The 13,592-nt window shown below is 40.5% G+C and overlaps 1 protein-coding gene across 8 annotated transcripts in view; it reads left to right on the top strand.

Moving 5' to 3' along the window:
* Positions 1–13,592, top strand: part of MTA1 (metastasis associated 1) — a 145,776-nt gene that overhangs the window by 53,608 nt on the left and 78,576 nt on the right. For all 8 annotated transcript variants that reach the window (XM_073356262.1, XM_073356261.1, XM_073356260.1 and 5 more), the window contains exons 4-7: positions 2,186–2,312; positions 2,483–2,546; positions 9,100–9,217; positions 11,476–11,578. In XM_073356262.1, the coding sequence (XP_073212363.1) occupies positions 2,186–2,312; positions 2,483–2,546; positions 9,100–9,217; positions 11,476–11,578 (412 nt within the window). The remainder of the gene's footprint in view (positions 1–2,185; positions 2,313–2,482; positions 2,547–9,099; positions 9,218–11,475; positions 11,579–13,592) is intronic.

The raw sequence follows: 13,592 nt of genomic DNA, 5'->3' as shown, positions 1-13,592 counted from the left end.
TCTCCTTTATAGTGACTATTACTATGTACATGTGAAGATGGTTGATTACCTACTACCTCTAGGTCTCTCATAATTATAATTGTTGCTTCTTGACTTTCTCCCTCCAATTGTATATCTGCATTTTCTAATTAATTTTCCCTACGTTTACTAGCTTTCACTCTTCCAAATTGATTGAGAACTTGGATAGAAGAAGTGACAATCTGCCTGTATCTCACCTTATTATTTCTTTGTTTTTACTAGTGTTCAAGTTTCCTTCCAACATAGTAACCACACACTTTTTTAATGCACTAGTAATGGTCCTTTTTCCAATTCATTAATACAGACGTTAAATAAAACTAGACCTAACACAGATCCCTGCAGAACCCCTTTTGGGCACCTCCCTACACTCGATATATTGCATGTTCCTGTTTGTGTAAAGCGTTTGTTTTTAGTTTTCAGTCTGAGTGTTCCAATCCTAGATAAAATCTTACTTGAAAATTAATTTCTTACGTAACGATGTATCAAATGCTTGTTAAAATCCAAGTATATTGTATCTACTGTGTTCTATAGTCACTTATTCTGTAACCACCATAAAAGCAGTCAAATTTGTCTGAGAAGATTTGTTCTTTAAAAGGCTATAATAGTGCCTTTTTCTCATTTGGTCACTCTGTAGGGTGGTAATCCACTGCATTTATGTAACATCTGAGTAATTGAGCTGTGTGAGGATGAAGCACACATAGGCTTCAAAGGTGAACTCTGCTTCCCAATCTGTGGCCAGGGACAGCCCCTAGTGCAGATGCTGAGTCTTTCTGCATGTGCAGGGTGTGCAAAGGTACCTTTGTGTGGTCACTGCACCATGGCCAACCCTGCACAACTTCAGTGTGGTGCTGAGGGCTTTGTGTTGGCCATTTGCTTATACTAGTACTAAATTCATCCTATGTTCTCTACACTTTTATTATGTATAAATTCATCAGATTCATGCTTTTCAGTATTAAAGGAGTCTCAGCAAGAGGGGCAAATATATTTGCATACAGCTTTTTTTATTCTTCAGAGTTCCTACCCACTTCTATTATCAAATGCTTTAGCAATTTTGTGTTGGGCTTTTCTTCACTGTTACCGTATAGGAAGTCTTTCTTTCAAGTGTACTGTATTGTGCCTTTTTATTTTGAAAGGTTGTGCACACCAGGGCGAGCGCAAAAGGAAATGTGTTGCTTCACAGCCTCCATGTTACATTTACAAAAATGAGCCAAACAAATAAAAGACTACTTGGATTAAGTTCTTGGTTGAAGATGAAAAAAATTGCAGTTTGAGATTAAATTTGTTTTTGCTAGGCTTCATTTTTGTGTGTTGTAGATTTAATTGACAAATAGTGATTAATACACATTTTTTTAAAAAAAAGCGTGAGGTTTTCAAATACACTAGAGCAGTGGTTTTCAAACTTTTTTTTCTGGTGATCCAGCTGAATAAAATTGTTGATGCCCATAACCCAACGGAGCTGGGGACAAGGGTTGGGAGGGGCTTGGGACTGGGGCAGAGGGTTCAGATGTGGGGGTGAGGGCTGCGGGGTGGGGCTGAGAATGAGGTGTTCAGGGTGTGGGTGGGGGCTCTGGGCTGGGGCAAGGGGTTGGGGTGTGGGAGGGGGTCAGGGCTCTATCCTGCCAGTGCAGGCTCTGGGGTGGGGCTGGGGATGGGGGGGGGGGAGCTCAAGTCTGGGTCAGGGGATCAGGGTGCAGGATTTGGGCATGGTCTTACCTCCGGTGGCTCCCGGTAGCGGTGCAGCTGGGGTGCAGAGGCAGGCTTCTGTCCTGGCACTGTGGACCGTGCTGTGCCCTGGAAGCGACCAGCAGCAGGTCTGGCTCCTAGGCAGAGGTGCGCAAATGGTTTTGCGTGGGGTAGCACTGCCTGCTGTTGGATATTAGTAGTGCCATTACAGTAGCTGGCAAGGTTGGCCCTAGGCATTTAGTTGGCATCACCAAACTTGTTCTGTGACTCTACTTAATGCTGTGGTTGGTGTGAGCTGCCTATTTCAATGGGCTGCAACTCTTGGCTACAGCAGTAAGAGACATAGAGGAAAATGACTTAGGTACCATGTATTGTGGTTATTTATGGTTTAATTATGGTCTTGTGAGAATGCATTCCAATTGGCCAAGCGGTACCATTTGCAATGTGTGTGATATTAAACTTTTTTTCCCCCTTGTGTAACTAGGGGAAATGGAAGAAGAGATGGAAAACCCAGAAATGGTTGATTTACCAGAGAAACAGAAACATCAACTAAGGCATAGAGAACTGTTTCTCTCACGACAGCTGGAATCTTTACCTGCCACACACATAAGGTAATGACTTAATTCTTCTAGCACTGTTTAGTCAAGAAGCAAACAGTGCAATGTTAGTCCAGTATTCTTCCTGTGTAAGAATAAACTTTATGCAAAAGTTAATAATACCATTGTATATATCCTAAGTTTAACGTATTTTTTTCATAAAATGTGATTTCTTTCTTTTTTAGAGGCAAATGCAGCGTTACTCTGTTAAATGAGACAGAATCCCTTAAATCATATCTGGAACGGGAGGTATGAATCCATTTTGCAAATTGCAAAGTTTCACCAGGTTATTTTGCCACAGTTTAGTATTGGTGGCTCTCTGCAAGTAGCCCAATTATGAGGTTTTCTTCTTTTCTCATTTCTGGGGTTTATTGGGTGTTGTCAGGGCCACTAAAAAACATTAAGGTCAATAAAATTGTCTGGTTCTGCAATTTTCATTTTGCTGTAAAAATTTTTGTGGCTCTAGCAGGCAAAAGCCCATTGTTTAAATATATATTTGTGACAACACTAAACCATTCCTCCTCTTATAAAAGAAACCATACTTATTTTGCCAGCCCAGTAGTCTGAAAGTTCAAAGATTAAGATTCACCTGTTGACAGGAATAAACTGAAATACATAATAAAAGTTGCTGTTAGCAACCATTATAGTTGAGACTGCAGAACAGTTTGCCCTATTTTTGCAAGGTCATTTTCTGAAACTACCTACTGAGGCTGAAATTTTGGTTGGTATCTCTTCAAAGTTAAATTATTTCTGGAAGGTTCAATCAAATCTATTCTTGAGTTATAGGAAAGTGTGTGTGTGGGGGAAATATCCCCTCTTTTTTTTGGGGGGGGGTATCCATTCATAAATTAATTTTTCTAACCAATCTATTTTTAATGCAACAACATAACTGCTAAAGCGTCAAACTTGAAGCTAGGATTAGACTTTCAGTGGTAGTGAGAGTCCTTCAGAATTTTTATTCATTCTTCTTAATGAGGAGCATGTGCTCTAGTAAGCCTGCGAAAGAGAAAACAAAGGTTTTAGACAATTACAATATTACTTGTGAACAAACTCAGTGGACATCTGCTGAAGTTTTAACAGAGGTCATTGAAGCCTCATCTCTTCTATGACGTTAGTGCACATACTCTCACTTTCTAGGCTGATGGATGCAAAGACAGTTTGTCATATTGTGCACACTGGAAAATTTTATATTATTTTTCTGATTAAATGCACCGCATACTATATTATTTGATGCTGTAGAATATATACATCATAGGATATAGAAGCTATTTAAATTGGCTGAATTAACATTATATTGGAACCCTAGGGCTACATTTTTGCTAGTGACTCAATTTTTGGTTATCCAGATTGCTTTTTAGGAAATGTCAAGCACCCACCCTCTGGATGTCGGGCCTATTAAAGTAGCTCTAGCTGAACACCTAAAAATTGGGGCATTCCAAACCACTAGTATCTGCTTAAGATTTAGGCCTTGGACCTTACTTTCTGATATTTTTGTGAATTTAAACTGTGCAGCCTTAATCTTATATTAACACATTTATGTGTGTTTAATTTTAGTTACAATTGACATCTCTGAGCTGCCCGCTGGTGTCAGCAATCTTATTGGAATTTGACCTGACTGTCTGGGAGCTTCGTTTCAGAGATTAGCAAGTTTTTTTTTTTAATTTTATTTATATGGTGAGGTAAAAGGGAATTTTAGTATGAAAGTAGCATTACAAACATCTGCAAGGGTGTTGTCCTTTGAGCAGACTTAAATGTTACATAAGTATGAGAGACAGGAAAAATCTATTGATTGAAAACATTATGCCAACAGCTGTTAACTTGTTTAAAAAATGAAAACAGGTCTTGCACATTGTAAACTGGCATCTGTTCCTTGATCAAGCTTTCTTATAAACACATTTCTAACCTACTTTAATACTTGTTTAATAGTCAGAAAATTAATTGAATCTATTATTCATGTTTAAGATTTTTTTAAAGAAGTTACTTAATTGCTGAATATTCAGTTTTCTTTTCAGAATGTTAAACTAGAAACATGGCGAGTCTCGCCTAAGGCTGCCAAATGGACAGGTTGTTAAACAAGGCCCATTGAATTCAGAAAATGGTCACCAGCAGCAGGTAGCTGAGAAAATGCCAATTGAAAGCGCAAGTTTAGAAAGCCTAGTTAGTTTCATAGTTCGATAATACTTAGTTGCTTAGTGCTCTTCATCCTACAGATCTTGAGACGCTTTTCAAAGGAAAGAAGTATATTTATCCCCACTGTAGAGATGGATAAACTGAGGCAGAGGGGAACTGATGTGCCCACGGTCATGCAGCAGTTTAGGTGCAGATCTGGGATGAGAACCCTGGTAACTTTCCCTTTGAACTGTCAGAATTCTGGGCTGAGTGATGTTGGCTATTTTTAAAACTGAGCAGGCACTTTGGGAAGAAACTTCACACAATAAGAGAGGTTTCATAAAGGTGTTCTGTTACCACAGCAAGGACCTGTTTCAGTGCTAACAAACTTAGTAGACATAGAAGATAGAGAGAAATGAAGAGTTTTAGAAAACATGTGGGTGTGGACAATGGAGAGAGCAATGAAAAGAAAGGGCTGAAGAGAGTGAGGAGAATAGGAGACAATTGCCCTCCCATAAATTCATAATAGGTGGTAAAAAGAAAAGGAGTACTTGTGGCACCTTAGAGACTAACCAATTTATTTGAGCATAAGCTTTCGTGAGCTACAGCTCACTTCATCGGATCCTTATGAAGTAAGCTGTAGCTCACGAAAGCTTATGCTCAAATAAATTGGTTAGTCTCTAAGGTGCCACAAGTACTCCTTTTCTTTTTGCGAATACAGACTAACACGGCTGCTACTCTGAAACCTGTCATTATAATAGGTGGTGTAATACCTGCCTATCCCTTTCAACCTCCTTACCTTTTCTCCCCCATCCCTGAAAACCTCACTTTCAATTTCAAATGTGGCTGCCACTGAAAAAGGAAAAACAGTGTCCTAGAGATCTGGAATCTGGCCCCCACATATGGTGTCCGCTCCCAGGGGAGAGGGAGTCAGACCTGGCACTGTGTATCCAGTAGTAAGTGAGACAAACAGGCTGAACTTCTGGGGGAGGTCATGGACAAAACAAAAGTGATCTTCATCTGGGTAGTGGAGATTTGCTTAGATACCCCTTCCAATGGAAGGTTTTGTTAAACTCCTTGGGACAGGCTAGCACTGATACCACTGCTGGTTCAGATTGCATTTGGAAGAGGGGAAGAATAAGGAGGAAGAGAAGCGTGGGGAGAATCTGAATTTACTGTCGTCGTTGATCGCAAAGAGGCTTGGGATGAGAACACAGAACCACTTACAAGGGTGGCAGAAGCACTTAAGCTAGTCTTTCCTCCTCCACTCCAGGCAATGTTTTATGTCCCCAAACTATTTCATTGCCTTGCAAGCATGCATCCAGCAGCCTGGGAGAACTTTGCGCCATGGGTGGTTGCCCAGGCTGCTCACTAGTCTGTGAATGGCCCTGAAAAGGAAAAATAAACGGTAGTATGTTTCAAATGTGTTGTAATTGAGCTGGCAAAATCTAATTAGCAAGACAGTTAACTAATTAGTGTTTCTGACCTTAGATTAGTTGTGTATGACCAACATCTCTTGATTTCTGTATCTTCCTTAAAGAGATGTGGGGGGGAAGGGGGAGAATATCTTTTTATTGGACCAACTTTTGCTACTGAAAGAGACATTCCTTCATGCTCTGTGCAAGCTTGTGTCTTTCACCAGCTGGAGTTGGTCCAGTAAAAGATCCTCAGTCCAATACAGCCACAATAACACTGCAAACAACAAAATATTTTCCTGTCCATTTCAGCCATATTTTTTTCTGGCCATTTCCCTTTCTCTACTTTTCTGTAATTTCCTTTGGCTTTGGACTTTGGCTAACATTACTGACAAACTAGGGAGGGGCCAGGGTCAGAAAGGGACATTCAGAACACATCTGCCACACCTCATTTTCTTCATAGTTCAATTCTAATTCCAGGAATCCATTTTGATTTTTTCTAAACATGTTGAGCATAAATGATATTTTATATATTTTTAATTTTCTCTTCTCTTCCTTTCAAGAATTGCTGTGAAAGAGGTATATACAGTTTTTACGGCTAAAATGAGCACAGACTTTGTGAAAGGACTATACCATTTCTTGTGTAGGTTTGAATGTAACTTTTTCCAGCATTTTGACTCTTCTGAAAATGGTCTAATGTGACTTCCACTACCATGTGGTATAGAAGAGTCCATCTGGCCTTTTGAGATGACGGAACTCTCAGCTCCCCTGGAGTATGCTTTGCATTTGGACTCCAGTAGGAGTGAGACTACATTGGTACAAACTTAATTCCACAGGAGTAGGTTTTTGAAAAGCCTGTTAAACGAGCAGCATGCAGCTTGTGAGAAGAACTTGTGTTCTTCCCAGTGGTGTCTTGGAGGAAGATGGCAGGGGCTTTGTTCCATAGCTTGGGGCAACAGGCTCCCTTGCTCAGGGATCCCAGGTGTCCATCTTCCTTCTAATGGGTGAGAGGAGGACTGTAAGTCAAGGCAATTTTCAGTATTTTAGATCTTTATGTTGATGAATCTGCTACCAAACTTAAGAAAAACAGAACTTGGCATATTTCTTTTGGGAACAAGGATGAGAACAGTAGAGAGGGTTGGGTTTTTCTTCCTAAACAGAAATGGAAAATGTTAGTTTTGTTTTGTTTTTTTTTTAAATAGAAATGTGTTTGGGAGTTTCAGTAAGTAAATATCTACCTTCTCTAGCCAATGAAACGTACAGTAGCCAACTTACTGGCAGAGGGAAAGAAATGTAAAAGAGTTACAACAGGACACTAAAAATGCAAATCCCACATGACACACCATTTTTTCCAAGGCTAAAGTTTTTAAAAATGGATGCTAGGAGTTGGCTCCTGGATCAGATCTGATTTTCCAAAGTGTGGTGAGCACCCAAATGCTGCCAATAGAGGTCATGGGAGGCGATGGTTACAAGGCACTTTAGAAAATCTGTCTGTTTACTTAGGTGCTGAAATATACAGCTAGAAGCCTTTAGAATCCAATTTTTGAAAATCTTGACTGGAGAGACGTTACAAATCAGAACTGGGGTCTGTGTTGTAATAGCATGCTGCACGTACATTCTGCCTATGCCCTACTGCTGACATGTCCCTTCTTTCCCATATTGGCAGGGGTGGAGGGTAGATGTCAGAACTGGTGGCAGAACCATCTCACTGCTAGCAGAAAGTTCATCTGCACAAGCAGTATTCTTCTCTGGCCATTTTACTGCTTTAAGGAGTGGACTGGAGTATCTGGCCTCCTGAGCCTATAGCATGACATGCTACATTGCTTTGCTTGAGAATTTTCTGGGCAATCTGCCTGAAAATGATGACTGTTACACTAGAGATGGATACTTTTGGGGCTGAAACACAAATAAAACACTCACATTTGTAATACTGAGACATGCAGAACAAAAACTCCCTTTACTCTTGTTTGTGACAATACTGACTTAAATGTTTTATAACGGACAAGATGATGAGCCTAATCCTGATCAGCACTAAAGCTGCCTTGCACTGCTCTTGCATCAATTACATTTACACCCTCACTGAGGCCCCTTTGTACTGTCAGAGTGATGTAAAGCACCATTAGTGTGCATGAGTATTAGACCCAATATTCTCATTTAGATTCATATAGGCCCTGCTCCAATGACTATTCAAGTCCAAACGAATGCTCCCATTTTCATGAATGGGCTTAGGATCAGGGCTTTGTTAAGCACCAGCGTCATGCTCCATACTGTGCAAGACACAAAATAAGACTCTTAACAGGCTTGGAGAGTTCAGTCTAAAGTGGAAATAGGATGGGTGTTCCGTCTGCTGCTGGAGATCAGGATTGACTCTTTCCTTGCTATCGAGACTGTTCAAAAGTTTAAAGTTCTTGGATTTGGTAACTGGATACCATGATTATTGGTGTAATAGAAATACAGCGAGATGGGGGAAACTTCATAGATCCTTTCTTATCAACCCTGGATGTGCGTGTGGTATGTGTTTGTGCATGCAAGTGGGGCTCAGGAAGCAGAAGTGACTTGCAGTTGTAAGCCTTCAGGCTACAGTAGTCTACCAAGTGTATGAATGTGCGTTGTGACCTAGCAACGGCTTCTTCCGTTCCTTGGGCTTGTACAACTTATTGTCCCCATTGAGGCTCAAAGTGAGCTGGAGTGCACAATACCGCCATTCTGCAGCACTGCTTTATTTTCTCTGCCCTCTACAGCTCCATGTATGGGCAGCAGGGAAAGTATGTTGTGAGAGGAGTCCACATACCGTCGCAGTGTAGGTAGTTGCCAAAGGGCTTATTGGTTGCTCTCTGGAATATTGCAAGGCACGGTCGCATTTTTAATTGCCTCAGCAGTGCCATATCGTGTAGTCTTCTGCAAGAGGAGGAGAATTCACTACCATCGCGTATTGATTTTAATGGTTTTGTTTCGATCCTTATACCGTGTATGTGTCACATTTTTCCGGGATGTTATTCATTGTGGTGCCAGACCCCCATTTGCATCACACAAGAGGAAATTGTGCTCATGTTAGCTGTAACAACTGTATATGTGTTCCTAAGTAAATGAAGCCATTTTGGAGGAGTATTGTTTTATTTTCACAAGAAAGTCATAGCATTTCATTTTGTTTTTTAAGACTGGTGTTTGGTTTATAGTTCATCCACCTGATTAAAAAAATATAGATAAAAACTGACCACTAGCTACCAATAATGTTAATAATGTTGCTTGCCTTTTGTCTTTTTTTGTTTTGTTTTTAGGATTTCTTCTTTTATTCACTAGTGTATGATCCACAACAAAAGACTCTCCTAGCTGATAAAGGAGAGATTCGAGTTGGAAACAGATACCAGGCAGATATAACAGACTTATTAAAAGAAGGTAATTTCCATGATTTTGTTAGAATTGTCAAGATACCTTGTTGAAAATGGCCTTGTTTTGTTTTATTTTTGGAATGGTCTGTTGGCTCATGGGTTATGGAATCTTTCACCTCAAGGTAACATGGTGGGTACTATGTCGTGGTTTCTTAGAGGCTAATGTGGTGTTACCAGCTGAAGGCAATTAGTTGGGTTTCAGTCCAAGCTCAAGTGGGCAGCTGTCCAGGTCATAAAAGCTGTTGAAACAAATTGGATTAATTGGTTCCCTCTGAGCCTATTCTTTTTTTTTCTTTTTTTTTTTAAATAAGATGTCTGAGAATTGCCAAATTTTCACCACGCCCATGAAAGGTGTTTTTGTGTTCTGAATCAACCCTCTCCTCACACCAATGGTCCTTTTCAACCCGTCGCCCATAAAATACTGTCTGCTCATTACTCCTGGGTGCCAACAGCCATCTAGCCACCCATCACTTTTGGCTGTGATGCTGGAACTCTCACTTATAGAGCAGGAGCGATTAAGGATTTGCTGGCATTCCAGGACAAAGGAAATTGTGGGGATTTACTGCCGTCTCCTGATGTATGTAAGGGAGAAGAACTGTAGGATTCATTGTCCCTTTTCTTGCATGCCCAAGGAAAGGGAGCTGGAGCTCTGGGGATGTTTGCTTTCAAACACTCCCAGGCCCTGAAGGAGGGGAAGCAAACAGATATTCCCTCTTATCCCCTCCGGTTTTCTGTCTCTCTCCTGGGGTGGGGGTGTTCTTTCCTTCCCTTCTCTGTGGGGGGGGGGGGGGGCAGCTGTGAACCACAGTACAAGGATCTCCATCATATCTTCTGAATGTGCCATTCTTCTGGCCTGAGGTGTGAGGTAACATTGGTGCTTTGATCTGTGCTTGCTGACATTGTTTAGCTTAGTTTTAGACCAGGCAGAAGGGGTGTATCACAGATCAGCATTTGTTTGCTCTGCTTGGGAAACTGGTATGTTTCAGCTACAACTGGGCTAGCCTCCCAGCATGAGAGGAGGAAGAGTTAACCTTTATGAACAGTCCTCTCCACACATTGGGAAGACAGGGCTGAGGGAAGAAGGATCTTCTAGAGAACAAAAGGGAGGCCCATGTTTGCTGGGCTGGGAAGAGAAGAAACTATAGTGAGGGAAGATGGTCCAGGAAAAGATTTACCAAACTGTGTGCTGATGTCCTTCATACAGCTCCACTCCCCCACACAGCGCCGCTACCACCCCCCCCCGCCCCCTCCCCCATCAGTTGATGAATGTGTATTGCGGGGACTGGAGAGAGTTTTTGTGATGAAGGGAGAGAAAAAGAATGGGAGGAAGAAAGGTAAAAAATGTAGGGGAACAATGGAGCAAATGACACAGGGAAGGTGAAAGTAAAAGGTTTGATAGAGGAAAAAGAGGTACACTAATATAGAGACTGTAAAATGTGGCAAGCCTTAAAGTGGAGGAGAAGTGAAGGAATAATAGCAATGAAAGTGTGCATTAAAAATTTATTTAATGGATAAATGAGTGTGATATGCATACTGTGTGGAAAGATCCCAAATTGTCAGCATTCTGTTATCATTGTCAATCACATGGTGTGTTTGAACTTTATGCTCCAGCATGAACTTCCTAGTATTTCTAGGGGTTGCTTGGGTCATTTTTAGAATGGAAAATACAGTGATATGTAAGAATACATTTTTGTTTAAAAAACATTAAAGTATGCAACATCTTTCTATAGACATAACACACCAAACATATAGGCCAACTTTTTCTGCATGACATGGTGAAAAAGTTGTCCAGACTGTCATTGTATTGCACTTTTGGCCCACATCCCATTATCACTGATCAGGTGACCATATTGTCTGGGCAGCAGTTACAAGTCCACTTCTCCATGTGCCACAAGACTTGAAAATGGACATTATTATGGGATAGCGTGGATATGAACAGACTTAAAAAAGTTTACCAGATATCCTGACTACTAGCGAAAGCTGATCCAGTGTAATCTAGGGACACAGCTATGGTGGGAACATAGCCTATATCTTGCAATAACCGTGGCAGAGCAGATAGCTGTGTAGCTGGGTTGCAGTTGCCACAGGCAAATGCGTGAAAGGCTTTCCAGCCATGGCGACACAAACAGCAAGATAAAGTGCTTTAATAGACCAAGGGCCTGGCAGTTGCATAATTTTGGGGTGAGATGAAATACGAAGAGAAAAAGCTTTTATTCTTTCTGAAAGCTGCTATGCCAAAACATTTCTAACTTGCATTTCAACCAGGTGAAGAAGATGGAAGAGATCAATCAAAACTTGAAACAAAGGTTTGGGAAGCATTTAATCCGCTAATAGACAAACAGATAGACCAGTTCTTGGTGGTAGCACGGTAAGAAAATTTGGCCTTTCCTTCGGGAAAAAAACTAAAGAATTTTTTTTTTTTTTTTTTTAATTTTGGTGGTGATTTCTTGTTTCACCTTCTCCTATCCCAAACCCAGTGTTCATGTTTGTTTCTCTGTCTTCTGGTATGAACTTTTTTGGTTGTTGGTTCACTTCTCCTTTCTGAAAAAGGTGTGTTTCGCTTGCCTAAATGGGGTATGAGACTGAATAGTTGTTCCCAATCTGAGACACAAAATGCAGATAAAATACAGGCATTATGGACAACCATATCCTGGGAGTTTACTGAAATACCTATTTTTAACATTTTGATGGGAGTGTGGTAAGGGTTTTCAAATAGCATTGCTAGATTATGTAGATACAATTTATTTTGGGGCAAAATCTTCAAAATCTGTACAGTTAATAGATGTTGAAAATGTACATTTTTCCAGCTCAAAACCCCACCCCAATCCATGGTGATTTTATTTAAAAAAAAAAAAAAATCTTGATCTCATTACTCTGAAATGTTTTCATGAACATAGCATGTATTTGAAAGTTTTTCACAGTAGACCCATTAGGCTCCAATTTAATTCTGTGAATGAAAACTTAATTCTAAAACATTAAATGAAATTGGTGAGACTATCAAATTTCTTCTTGTGCCTATCAGGTAAGTTTACAGAACTGTCTGAAAGCCTGGAAGGAAAGGGGAATGGGTGAAGTAATTGGAAAGAGGGGTGTGGTTAGTGAATGGAGTCAAATGTCATTGGATGTTGAAGGGAGGAGAATGGGTGGAGTTACGAATTGTTAGCGGAACTTGGGGTTTGTGAGAATCTAGGAACTTCTGCAAGTTATGCAGGGCATCTGATAATGTGGACCCTGATTCAGAAAACTGTCAGTTCTGTTGCTGATGTACATTGCTGTATAGGAATGATAAACTAAACATGTCCCTTTTAAGTGTTTTGCTGAATTGGGGTCATGGTTTTAAAAGATATTTAGCTTTCCTATTTTTCACTTGTAAGTGTTCGTTGTGTTGAATTCACGAGATGGTGGTACCCATTCTAGCACTGGTTCAGGAGACAATTCCTAATTGAAGGCTAGCACTTAAGCATGTGCTCAAACTTTTCTGAAGGCTGTTGATGAATATTGCAAAAAAGTATTTAGCATTTACCAAACATCAGGGAACATCTTGTTTATCCTTGTCCTGGTACCCTCACAAGGAACGTACAGGTGGAGATACCTTGATGCATGTTGTTTGCAGATGATATCCTTCTATGCAGTGAGGGGAAATATAGTTTAGAAGAGGATCTTGATAAATGGAGAGATGTGTTGGAGAGACATGGATGCAAAATAAGCAGAGGAGGAAAAGAAAAGTATGTGGCATGTAATGTGAACGCTGAAGAATAATGGTTGAAACTAGGTGGGCAGACAATACCGAAAACGCAAAGTTTCAAGTATCTGGACTCCAGACTCTGGGGAAAGGGACGGTGAAATCAGAGCTTAGATAATAAATGCATGGCTCAAATGGAGAGAGATAGTGGTGTAATGTGTGACAGGAAGATACCAATAAGATTAAAAGGGAAAATCTATAGAATTGTGGTCTATCCAGTTTGAAAGTATGGCTGGGAGTATTGGGCAATAAAGAAGAAACATGAGCAAATGATCACTTCCACAGAAATGCGAATGTTGAGATGGATGAGCACTGTAAACAAGAGAGTCCACATGAGGAAGGAGTATGTTGGCAGCAAGATCAAAGTAACACTCAGAAAAAGTGAGGGAGTGCAGGTTCACATGGTTTGGTTATGTAAAATGCAGTACTGACAACTATGTGGATAAGCATCTAACAGATCAAGATGGAAGGAAAAAGAGGACAACCCAAGAAGAAATAGTGGAATGTCATAAAGGAACACGTTAGCATGTAGTGTGATAGAGGATACGGGACTGGAGGACTTGTAGAGTGAACACATTTGATGCAGTTAGCACAAGCGAGAAGAAAAAACCATCAGTGTAGGAGTTTAGCATGTTGAGTA

Source organism: Lepidochelys kempii, chromosome 8 (assembly GCF_965140265.1).
Source record: "Lepidochelys kempii isolate rLepKem1 chromosome 8, rLepKem1.hap2, whole genome shotgun sequence".
Classification (NCBI taxonomy): domain Eukaryota; kingdom Metazoa; phylum Chordata; order Testudines; family Cheloniidae; genus Lepidochelys; species Lepidochelys kempii.
The sequence above is the reverse complement of the archived record's forward strand: the minus strand, read 5'-3'. Positions and strand labels throughout refer to the sequence as shown.